Source organism: Galeopterus variegatus, unplaced genomic scaffold, assembly GCF_000696425.1.
Source record: "Galeopterus variegatus unplaced genomic scaffold, G_variegatus-3.0.2 Scaffold643, whole genome shotgun sequence".
NCBI lineage: Eukaryota > Metazoa > Chordata > Mammalia > Dermoptera > Cynocephalidae > Galeopterus > Galeopterus variegatus.
The window spans coordinates 163,628-176,202 of NW_007726754.1; the positions used below are offsets into that span (position 1 = coordinate 163,628).

At 40.6% G+C, this 12,575-nt stretch overlaps 1 protein-coding gene across 1 annotated transcript; it reads right to left on the reverse strand.

Moving 5' to 3' along the window:
- Positions 1 to 977: 977 nt before the first annotated feature.
- On the reverse strand, positions 978 to 11,130 carry ATP5O (ATP synthase, H+ transporting, mitochondrial F1 complex, O subunit). Its single transcript, XM_008570922.1, has 7 exons — positions 11,012 to 11,130; positions 9,763 to 9,813; positions 7,557 to 7,667; positions 5,031 to 5,160; positions 4,135 to 4,247; positions 1,478 to 1,564; positions 978 to 1,164 (listed from the first exon to the last, which is right to left on the reverse strand). The coding sequence occupies exons 1-7, from the start codon at positions 11,045 to 11,047 to the stop codon at positions 1,051 to 1,053; spliced, it is 642 nt and encodes a 213-aa protein (XP_008569144.1). The 5' UTR covers positions 11,048 to 11,130; the 3' UTR covers positions 978 to 1,050.
- Between the last annotated feature and the right edge of the window lie 1,445 nt (positions 11,131 to 12,575).

Sequence of the window (12,575 nt, forward strand, 5' to 3'; positions counted from 1 at the left end):
CGTGGCCCCATAGGACTTCCTAGCTGCTGTCATCCTGCCTCTGCCCAACCTGGCGTAGCTCTGGGAACAGAATCGGTTTGTAGGCCAAACACTCCTGGAGGGTAACCAAGGAATGGGCACCCGAGACTGTTGCCTGGGGAACTCTATCTTCCCCATAAGGCCAGGAGGAAAAATGTAGGGGAACAGCTGACCTGGGAGCTGGTCTTGGTTAATGGGCAAATTGGGAGCATCTTAGAGACAAAGCGGGAAGGCGCACGGGGACTCACCTGAGATCAGCTTTGCCTGTTGGCTCCAGCAATGAGCTAGAGTGTGGTGTTAAGTGATGTAGTGCAACCAACAGGAAATGGGGAGCAGAACACCTGGGCTTTGGGGCCTGACCCACCAGCTGTCCAGGCATGTGACCCTGAGCAAATCTCTAGGGCCCCTCAACCTCTTTTGTCATTTGTAAAGCAGGGTGATATGTCCGTCCACCTGGATCACAAGGTCATTATGATGTTTAAGACGTACATAAAATGGCCTTGAATGCAACAGAGCATCCTACAATTAGGTGTGTTATGTCGGGATTAAGAGCATTTTAGTAGGGAGAAGCCTCCCTAGGGGACTGATGAAGCAAGAGTCATCTGATAATCTATTAGGGACCAGGAGTTCTGAACAACCCCTTAAAGATATGAGATTTCAGCAGGCACTATCAGATGGACTTCGTTGAGTGACTACGTGCCAGATGCTGTGTTTAATCATTAATTCCTAACAATAATCTGCAAACCAAATTCTCCAGCCAGAAGAGCTTAACCTTTAAACCAGGGAGATACTGAAAGATATAAAAATAAGGCACCCTGTATTCCACTTTTTTTTTTTGGCAGGTGGCTGGCACAGAGATCCAAACCCTTGACATTGGTGTTATCAGCACCACACTCTAACCAACTGAGCTAACCAACCACCCCTCCCTGTGTCCACTTTTAAAGACAGTAAACATAATATGGTCTGTTCAGGAAGAATTTTATTGTTGCTCCAAGTTTAAGAATTTTCACTGATGACAGAAAAGCAACACTTTCAGATAGTCTCTCGCATAGCCTTGCTCAGCTTCTGAATCTTAGTTTTTGCAGACATATCAACATATTTCTCTCCAATACGGACAATCATTCCACCCATGATTGACGGATCAATCTAGGAAGGAAAATAGGTTGGAAATGTAAAATCACATTGACATTATTTCACTAATCATATGAATAGATTAAAAATTGCTTTGTAAAGGCTAAATGTGCTATGCAAATATAAGACGTTCCAATTATATCTTGAAAAAGGCAGAAGTGGAGTTGTGCAAGGAATCAGATTATCATTTAAATTTAAAATACATATAAAATTTCTACTACAAGCAAATTAATACAGAATCAGATCTAATTTTTCACTAATACTTTTTATAGTCATTTTAAGTTTCAAATAATCTGAGGAAACATACCATAAATAACTAAAAACCTACCTTAACCTCCAACTTCAATACTTGGCCTTGACTTAGGAAGCTCTTCAGGACTATTTTTAATTCAGAGAGGGTAGCTTCATCTAAAGGCTAAAAAAGGACAAAACCATCCTTTAAATTTAGATAAGCAAAACAGAAACTTCCACAGTTAAAAGGAAAAAATAACCAGGCACACATCACCGAGACAGGCCTGTGGATTCCTGTCTCAACCATGAGGGGACCCATCACGGGACTGCATTGCAGCATTCACTCCCTGTCAGTGCTGGTGGGTCAGGGAGCATGAGAAGGCCCTGCCTCACAAGGACACCTGGGTAGCTCCTGTTGGGCAGTTCACTTACTGCCCATAAATGCCACCCCTCCCCTGTCTCTGCTCCATGATAATAGCAGTACAACTTGGAACTAGGAGGGAAAAACCCCAAAGTTACAATGCCTGCAGATACGAGCCCATCCATGCAGGAGATGCAGGCCTCTCCTCTGTGCAGCCCTGTGGTCCAGCATACACCTAATATTTCCTTGGACAAAAAGCTGCAGTTTAACCTGGTTCTACAATCTCTAAGTTTTCCCAGCTCTATCGGCTGTCTGTCTCCCCAGATCTAATGCTTACCTGGAGCTCTGGCATACCACGCCACTCTCTGCATCTCACTGAGAGAACATGGAGCAGCTGGCTTTTTCCTAAAGTCAGCACAGCTGTGTAATCTGCTCATAAAGAGCAAGCACCCCGAATGTCCAGACTGCATCTTCTCCTCTTTGCCCTAACTTTTACTCCTGGTTGGTTAGGTGATTAGGTGAGAATGAAAAAGGTTGCTGAAGGAAGGGCTTTTCACCTGTCACAGTCCTACCTCCCCACCCCCCATCCAAGAGTCCAAAAGCTAGCAAAAAATCTTTACATTTTTGTAAAGATCTAATAATATCTTTTGGGTGGTGGTGGTGGTAAAAGTCTATCAGGGTTCAATGAAAACGTTCTTTGCTGAGACTTCGAGCTTAGAGCACTCTGAAACATATACACACCTTCCACTGAGACACGCACTGAGTGCCAGGTACCTGTCTGTGCCAAGCATTTTACACCCACCATCTCCCTTAATCCTGACAATCCTGTGAGGCCAGCGATTATTATTCCCATCTGACATGAGAGAACTGAGGGTCAGAGTGGTTAAGAAACTTGCCTGTGTTCAAATCAGCAAGTGAGGACCAACATCAATATTTGAAATCAGTCTGTGTATTTGTAGGGCCTGTGCCCTGGTCACTAATAAAGGTATACTTTTTCTTTTTTAAACAGTGGAAACTTATTTACCCAAGAGTGTCAACAATAAAAGCATTAATAACAGCTGGTTCTAAAACACTTTTGCAAAAATAAGCATCCTTTAAAAATATCATGTCCTTGTGTTCACCGAAGAATGATCTATACCAGTGCTCAGCCATACAATTGGTGACCGTGTGGCGGGTGAACACCTCTGTGCTACACTGTCAGGAATAAACAGTGTGGTCACAGTGAGCTCCCTGCAAATGTCTGAGCTGTGATCGTTTTCAGCTAGATATGTGTTTTGGGGGCACCAAATTCTGAACTACAAGTGTGCAAATAAGTATTATGTGCTAAAATGCTTCAAGTTGAAACTGTGCTCTTTTGGAGAGTTAGAGCGCCTTTTAGACACTGGGATTATTCATCTAGATGAGGTCAGGCACTGTGTATTCCAAGAATATCTATCATACTCTACTGATGTTTAAGTCCTACAGACTGTTTTCCTGTACTGACTGAACTACATTAGGAAAAAAGTTCATATTTAACACAACAACAAAAAATATTTTTGGAGAGACAATGTGGTGTAGTTTAAGGAACATAAGCTTCTAAGACAGAGAGGCCTGTGTTCAAATCCTGGTCCCACCTTATGTGACCTAGGGCAACCTTCATAATTTTCCTTGGCCTCAGTTTCCTCATCTGTAAAATAGGGACAATTCTACAAGGGTACTTCAAAAAGTTTGTGTGGGCTGGCCAGTTAGATCAACCAGCTGGTTAGAGCACAGCCTTATAATACCTAGGTCACAGGTTCAGAACCCCACACCAGCCAGCTGCACCCCTGCCAAAATTTATGGAAAAATAGAATTGAAGGATAATAAGAATCTTCTCATGAACTTCTTGAAGACTACTTGTACTTCTACCTCATATGGGTCTTTTGGTATTAAATAAAATAATGAATTAAAAGTATCCAGCATATGGTAGGGTTCAATAAATGGGGACTAGTTATCACAGCCTATCCTAGCAAGTCAAAAAAAATCAAAGGGCATATCCTCCCTACCCCCTCCCATTCACTGCCACAAAAAATGAAAGATCAAACACTTAATAAGGTATTTACAAAATAATTTAAACTTATAATGGAACAAAAACCACTCTTTTTTTAAAAACACATTTTGATATTCTTCACATTTAACCCAGTTTACAGTCCTTATGAATAATAACCAGTTACAGAAGCACTAAGAAGATAAACACTGGCCCTCCTTTCCAAAGTGGAGGTTCATAGAAGCTGATATAAGAATGAAACGAACCTACCTTCCAAGTGACAAGTCATCTTTCCCAATTTGATTTTACCCTGTTTTTTCCCTTTCTTTCTGCAAAATGTGATACATGTAATGTCCAGGAAAATGTGGCAGCAACATCTGTTACTTACAGATGCAGTGGTCACTGTGCAAGGTACTTCTCCACGGTGGACACTCATCATGGTAGAAAAGGCAGAAATGACTCCTTGGGTATTGTTTAAGCGACCATTTTCAGCAAGCAAATCTGGGAAAGTGAAAGTGTCTCAGTAACATGAAACTCATTTAAACAGGTTGTTCATGAAGAATTATATTCACCCCAAAAGCAAACTTAGCTTTGTGTCCTTAAAAAACCATATTCAGTGTCCTTTAAGAATGCAAATAGAGAAGATACAACCTGTTATTTAAAAAGTATATTCAATGTTTTTTTTTTTTTTTTTAAAAAGACTGTACTGACAACATTTAAATTAGTAAGTGTGGGAGATTCTTACCCACACAGATCTGCAACAGACTTCTTATACTCAGCTTGCAATCTAATTTTCATATTTATGTTACAGATTTCAATGTTTGGCTACAAATTCCCAAATCAACATACTGTCTATATTCAAAGACGATGGCATGAATGCATTTTCTTTGGAACTTGTATTTTGAGTTGGCCATGAGGATTTGAAAAGCATTCCAACTGTACCAAAGGATACAAATGTCTCCAAGGATCAAGGCACACACCACTGGCCACAAACTATTTTCTCAGCATGAATCCCACTGGTATCCTCCATGGGCTCAAACTTCTGACTATGCAATTACACTCCTACATCTCAGTATCCTTTAGGCAATGCTTCTCAAACTTTAACGTATAAACGATTCCCTTGGGAAGATGGTTAAGGTGCAGATTCCGATTTAGCAGGTTGGGGTGGGTCCTGAGATTCTTTACTGCCAGCAGGCTCCCAGGTGATGCTGATGCTCTTGGCCACGGACCACATTTCTAGCAGCAAGGTTTTAAGAGACCTCAAATGAAAGTTCTAATACTTACTGATTAGATTGGACGTGAGAGGAGAAAATTTCTCTTTTGCTGTGATGTCATTTAGGCTTTTCACTTTAATGGAATGCTTCACATAGGGATTCAGAATAGAAGCAGCCAATTTGGGTTCCTTCAGGAGTTGCTAAAAGTACCAAAAAAAATTTCTTAAGTTCTTTACAGCACAAATGACCCCAGCTGCCAAACACACTTTCTTATGAATTAAGTATTAATTAAATTAGCACTGTCAAGGCACATAAGTTTAAAAACAAATTTCTCTTGACTGCCTTTAAGAATGTACTGCACCATGATTTTATAAAGATGCTCTGTGAAAAATCTTAAAAATACTTTATGAAGTTTCTTAAATTTATTTTTGCTTTTCAAGAAAGAATGAAAAACTAAGGAGCCAAAACCTTCAATTCATTGCATATTTTAATGTATTTAATATGGGTAATAGTTTAGCAATGCTATCCTTCAAGTACAGACCCAAAAGACCACAAAAGAGGCCTCCTTGCCATTCCCTTGGAGGGAACTCTCTGCCCAGGCTGACCCTGATTCTGTCCTGCCTTTTACAGAGCTCCAGAGAACTAACCCAACTCTGTGAGACTTCTGGTGTTTCCAGAACAACAGACTGATATGAGTCTGGAAGGGAGAGAAGACAAAAACAGGACTGCAACCACAACAGGAGAGCACTTTGTCAGAAGTTTGTTAAATCACAAATGTCTGGATACAACAACCAAGTGCAGCTGCCAGCACCCTGCCCCCCTTACTATCAGGCCAGAGCTCTAACAAACCACCCACAGTCGGGCATCTTTCAGTTACATACCTCTCCTCGCCTTTCAGTTACTCTGCTAGCACCTCCTCCCAGGTTCCTGGCTAGAATCCAGGCTACTTGTCACACACTGTCGTCCAATGCTAAAATTTCCACTTGAGTTGCCCCACAGAAAAGACACCTTTCCATAAAAATTGTAGGCTTATCCAAATTAATAGCATTCTGGAATTTGGATTATCCAGCTTTTCATTTTTCTTACCTGTTTCTGCTGCCTCATCCAGTGGACAGTTAGTGTGACATCTCTATAGTATCACATTTCCCTCTCAGTGCCAAAAAAATGCTATTTTTCATTTATAAAGGGTCTTAAGGTAATTGCCTCCCTTCTTTTTCTACATGTCTTGACTGACTGCCAGGTTTTAGTCAAACCCCATTCTAATGTCCACAACCCAGGTCGTTCTCTCTGTTGGGAACATGACTGTTTAGCTGGGTTTAAAGTGGGCATAACTGACAAGTAGCAGACAATTAATCATCACTTCCAAAAATGCCTGTGTGAGCTCCTGTCTACTCCTGCTACCCCTTCCCCCCAAGTGTCTCCAACAGTAAGGCTGGGCCTACTGGCTCTGTGAAGATGAAAAGGGTTTATCACACCAGCTAAGACCTTAAGCATTATCTACAGAGATAACTGGACAGAGGAAGGAATACAGAACTAAAGTTACTCTGTTAGAACAAAAGTTCCAATAGGAGCTCAAAATGAAAATGGAGTAAAACGTAAGTAGTATGGAACAATAGTACTTATAGAATGTAAGTATAATAATTAATATAGAATATAAACATTATACTATATAACTAGTCTGTGAGTTGTTTTCTCCCTAAAGAATAAAAAACTCTTTAGAAATACGTGGATTAAAAAATACAAGATATGTGCCTCCCTTCCCTTCTTTAACATAAACCTTATTGCCAGAGGTGGCAACTAGAAAATAAAAGGAAAGAGGAAGAACAAAATGAGAAAATTCAGTGAAAATTAAAGCAGAGATTCTCCTATTTAAGTTACAGTGTAGGCTTCTGTTACTTTGGTTTATTTACTCTTCTTTTCATGTCAAATAAAAATAAACTTTCCCCTGTAGCCTCATGGTCTTTCTTTGTCAGTTCTCTATTATCATTATGAAGCTCACACATCTTTACTAATTTTGCTGCCCGGCTGTGCTCAGTCATTCTCCCCTCACCTCTTATGAACAAAACAATAATTAAGAGAGAAAAAAAGGTTTCATAAAGAAAATAATTTCTCAGTACAACAAATCATAACATATTCTAAAGACCATTTTGGAATTACCTGATTATAGGCATAGATTTTTTTTTCATTTGTTATGAATATTCACGGGGTACAAAGCCAAATGTCACCATTCGTGCCCAAGATGTGATGGCCAGAACCATACTGGCAGCAACGCATAAATTTGTAAAGGTGACTTTTTCTCTTCTGAAATGTCAATTTTTCTTAAATTACCATCTCGTATTTTTATATTTCTATCTCTTCTTAGCCTGAAATCTTGGTTCCTAATATTAATATCCACATATGTTTGTTTGTTCCTATTATACACTAGTTTCCGAATAATAAAAGCCAATATTATTGCTAATGACCTATTTTCAGAAAAGTTTTTGCAGTTTTTTTCTCTCATAGGAATTATACCTCATTAGGGATGCATAATCAAACAACTAAAGGGAAAAATAAACAAACAGGGACTTAATGTGTAATGAACAAGAAAACTACTTACTGCTACCCTCAGCAACTCCTTTTCTACTTGTTCCAGTTTATTCTGTTTAGATGCAGCAGAATAAAGAGCAGTGGCATAGCGACCTTCAACACCATATACTTGAACAGGTGGCTTTAAAAAAAGAGTGGGGTAGGAAAAGCATGAAAAAGCAAAATAGTGAGACAGTATTATACTGTCAAGAGAAGAATTAAGTATTTGTAACTTAAAAAATACATCTCTTTCTTATAACACAAAACAGTTTAAATACATCATCAAAGAGCTGTCCTACATGGAAATTCTCAAACAAATTAGGGATGTTTCCTTGGCCAGGTCACCCAGTCTCTGGCCTCCAATTCCTCATCAATAAAATGATGAGCTCAGAAGACAGGTGTCTAAAGTCCCTTCCTGCTCTACCTACCTATAATTCAATTACTTTAATTTTGAGATGTGCTTATGCTTCCTTTGAACTCAATTAAATATTCAGTACCACATATGGGAGGTTTTTAACACTGAAAGAAGACAGTTGGAACATGTTAAAGCAAGGAAAACAGGTGTTTATGAAACATGTAAGTATAGTCATGAGCTGCATAAAGATATTTTGGTCAACGACAGACCCCATGTACCATGGTGGTCCCATAGGATTATAATCGCTACCCCATATAGACTAGGTATGTATAGGCTACACCATCTAGGTTTGTGTAAGTACACTCACTCTATGCTGTTTGAACAACAAAATTGCCTAACGATGTATTTCTCAGAACACATCCCCATCGCTAAGCAAAGCATGACTATACTTTTATATATTTCATAGTAATACTATAAATGCCCCCTTAGAGAGCCTCCCCATCAATGTTCAATTTAATAGAACCCTTTAGCAATTTACAAAATACCTGGTACTTGAATTATTTTTCATGATAAACTGTAGACTTTTTCTACACACTACCATCAATGTATGAGTACATGTGCTTAGTGGTATGTACAGTTGTACTGGGAAAGCTTAGGCTTTGAATGAAAAAGATTTACTTCCACTCCAGCTCTAAGTCTAACCTGAGTAACCTTGGGCAAATTTTCCCAGGGCCTTAGTTTCCCCTATTATAAACTAGGAAGACCAGCTAAGTCCTATCACTGTTATGGGGTTTTAAGAAGTTCTCTTCTGAAGGACAGAATTAGACTATTCATAATGGTTTGTATAGATTTGGCACTGGTAACGAAGGTTGGGGTGTAACAATCATTTTTCTAAATTCCATCTGATGTGGTTTGCTAAAGACATAGACGTGGTATTTTGATCTTTCCCTTAGGATAGTTTTCCAAGGGGAGGATTGGCTCATTGTTGGTTGGGGAGCAGGGTTAGGTGGGTAGGAAAGAGTCCAGCACATCTTTGGGCCTGTGAGCTGAGAGAAGTTCCTGCTCCCTGACAGCTGAATCAATTCTCTGTCACATGGGAACTAATAACTAAAGAAAATTACAAAATAACCCATGGAGATAGAGTTAGACTTCATGTTCCAACAGGGTTGTTACCACTTTTTAGCTATGCATCATTTCTGGGGGCTTCCTGGTGAACTTCGTTTACTAAGTCACTAACAGTCCTCTTCATCAGGGGTCAACTAGCTTGAAAAGGACTGGCAGATCTTTGAAATGGTGAAACTTTTTGGTGCCTAGTGGAGAAGTCTCTTTGTAAATGCTCATTTTGTTTGGAGAACAGGTGTAAACAGTGAATATTCCTCACCAGCTGGAGGAGAGCAAGATGGAACCCGTAGAGTAGCAACGGAATTGCAATAGAAAGAGAGATACTTTGACTTTAATATCAACTCCTGTAATAAACTACTGTGAGAACCTAGACATGTCACTTTTTCATTGAACTTGTTTCTCTCATTAAAAAAATAAATAAATGCTAGCTTGCCTATTTTGGAAGGTTAATGGGAAAAACAAATGATTAAAAAAAAAAAGAAGTTCTCATATATAAAGGTTATGCCTGGGCTGTCACATAGCAAGCACTCAAATATTCCTTTCCCCACTTCATGCACACATCACATTTTGGGAACCACAAATTGTGCAGAAAGGTTCAGACAGTGACTACACAGAAGTCCACGCCCTAACTGTACTGTTGTTCGACTCACAGACTTTCATCTGCTTTGCAATCACAAGACCATATATAAATTAGTCTATAAGACTATATATAAATTAATAAAATCACAAGACTATATATAAATTAATATAATTAACATACCCTCACAAGCTTGGCAAATGGCTTCACCACTGATGTACTGAAGCATCGCACCTTCAAAACAATAAAGGAAAATATATCAAAAAGAGATTATTTGAAGGATTTCTGTATTTAACTCAATAATAAAAAAATTTAAATGACTTTTAAATGATTAGTTTCGTATGTTTCTTTTATCATCCACAGAGATTACATGAGGGTGAGCTGCTCTTTACTACCTAGGAGTAAATTTTCCTACTGACACTCATTCCAAGTTCCTTGGGAAATCTCCAAGTTTGCCAGGAATGGGCTAAGGCCAGTACACCAACTTGAGAGTGCATGCTTCAGAAAAATTCAACAAAATTTTTGGCTTTATATTACCACACCCTGGAGCAGGATTTTAATAAAAGTGAGAGGATTCCAGCATGATGTGCAACAATGTACCTTCTTAAAAATCCAAATGCTATCTGAAAATACATATTAATTCTTTGAGTACTGCAGCAATTTGATCAGACAACAGGCCCTAGTTCTGAGAGATGGTACTTTGTCTATCAAAGGACATAGTTGGAATTTACAGTTTAAGAAGCACCTGCGAAGGTCACCTTCAAATACTTCCAACTCTGAAATGTGCTATATCAAAACTGGATGTGAAGATTAAAAGACTGTTTTAACACTTATGGGAAAATTACCTAAGCCTGCAAGGGGTCATGATATGTAAAGCATCATGGTGAGATGTAGTACAAGGAGCATACATTTTTTTCCCAACTCCATCTTCTTGTGACCCTGTGTGTTCGAATCTCAACTCTAGCACTTACTGGCTGAACAGCCAAGAATGAGTTGTTCAAACTTATCTGTCTCATTTTCTTTACAAAACTGTGAAACGTGCTTTACAAATATTCCTTAGCATTACTAGTGACCCCTGACTGGTTTTATCACAATAGCAAAAGAAGCGGATTTGGGGGCTTGGCCGTGCCTCTTTCCTCGGAGTCCCGGGAGCCCGGCCCCTCCTCCTGCGCCCCTTAAGCCAGCTGCTTCCCGGGGATGTACTCGGAGGGTGCCAAGGTCACGGCATGCGCAGCCCCGCACCATTTCCCCCTGGGCGTCCCGGGGGAGCAAAATCTGGGCCGCCCGGGCCACCCTCACTTGCCGGGCCCCACGACCTGGGCCGGGGGCCACGATTCCCCAGCTGCAGCCTCGCATGCTGGCTCTCGGGGTCTGGTACCGGTCACTCCGGGAGGAGTCCTCCCGCTGTCTTTCAGGACTTCCATTCTCTCACCTGCCGGGAGAACCCTGACACTGCTGGGGCGGCCATCTTCTCCCGGGCGGCTGTAGGTCAAACCCGAGTTGGAGAGAAGCTCGCAAGGGCGCAGGCGCGCGTCAGCGTAACTGCTAGGCTCGCTGGGAAATGTAGGCTTCTGTCGCCATGCCTCATGCGCAGTGAACACCTTCAGGCTGGGAGTTGTAGTTCTTAAAAGAATTGGTAAGGACTGAGGTGGAGCTAGTGGGCTCGCACCGCATCTGAAAATGAAATCCTTGAGTTAACTGACTAAGCGGCCCCATTCCACTCCGCCCTTTATGCATCTGCAAAATAGGCCTGGTATCCGCCCCCCACCCCATTTTATAGATAGGGAAACTTCTTGTCTCCTGCTTAGGCAGCTAATTTAGTAAATGGCAATCAGGGTCTCAAACCCAGCTACCTGCACCAAGTCTGGTCTCTTTCCACTGCCTTGGTTGAATGAATGAATGAATCCACTGGGCTGTCTTTCTGGGCATGGGATTTTGATGCCAGTGAGTTTTGGTGATGTAAAGAAGCCCTGAAGGCTGATGCCCCTACAGTCAAACCTCCCTTCTGCCTGCTCTTGGATGTCTGGGGGGCCTGCTGAAGTCTCACTGCAGGAAAATCTCTGCAATGACAGGCCAGGGCTCATATGCAATGTTCCCAGCTGTGTGACTGCCATAACTTCTGCGATGTAAGAACAGAGAATTTGGAAAGGAAAAAGAATTTTGTCTCATAGAAAAAGGGGAAAGACTTAACACCCTGCTGTGATAACACTTTCCCTCCGTACAAACTCAAATTGTTTAAAAATTAGTCATTTTAATAGCCAAGGCTGATGGAGTCAAAGGGATTGCCCAAGGCCACAGGGTAGGGTTACAGTGGGAGCAAAAGCCAGACATCTAATCTCGACTCTTTTGTTTCATGCTGACCTTCAGCTGAAAACACATATTGCTCATGTTTTATTCCCTCTACAAAGAAACCATATGCTATTGTAGAAAGTAGCACTGTGGCATCATGAGAGTCTCAACTGCATGTGTCTTAAAAAACGAACTGACTCTCCCTTTAACCCCAAAAGAACCCTTCCAAAACTACACTAGTCAGAAATCTGGGCGAAGGTTAGTGTGCAAAATGTTCACTGAACTCACTTCGAAACAGCAGAAAAAAGTTGGAAACACATGTCTCAGCATAAGAGAATGGCTTTTAAAATGGCATATTACATAGCCATTAGAATGAGATTTTCAAAAAGTAGTTAATGACAGGAAAAATTATTTAATGACATGAGGAAAAATGACAAACCGCATTCTGTATTTTTCTGCAATGAGTATGTGTCACTACTATAATAGGGAAAAAGAAAAATAAGGATGACATGATCCTGTCACTTGTTAACTACCTGGCCCCTTAAAAGGGAGATATATCTGCTCTAGTTTCTGCATAACATAGTTTCTGACATGAAAGTCCGTTGCTTCAAGTTGATGAGCTCCATGAAAGATTGAGAAGTTGGACCAGAGGACCTCCAAGGTTTCTCCCAAAGAATAGCTTCAAAGTAAAGTCCTACAGCCTGGGG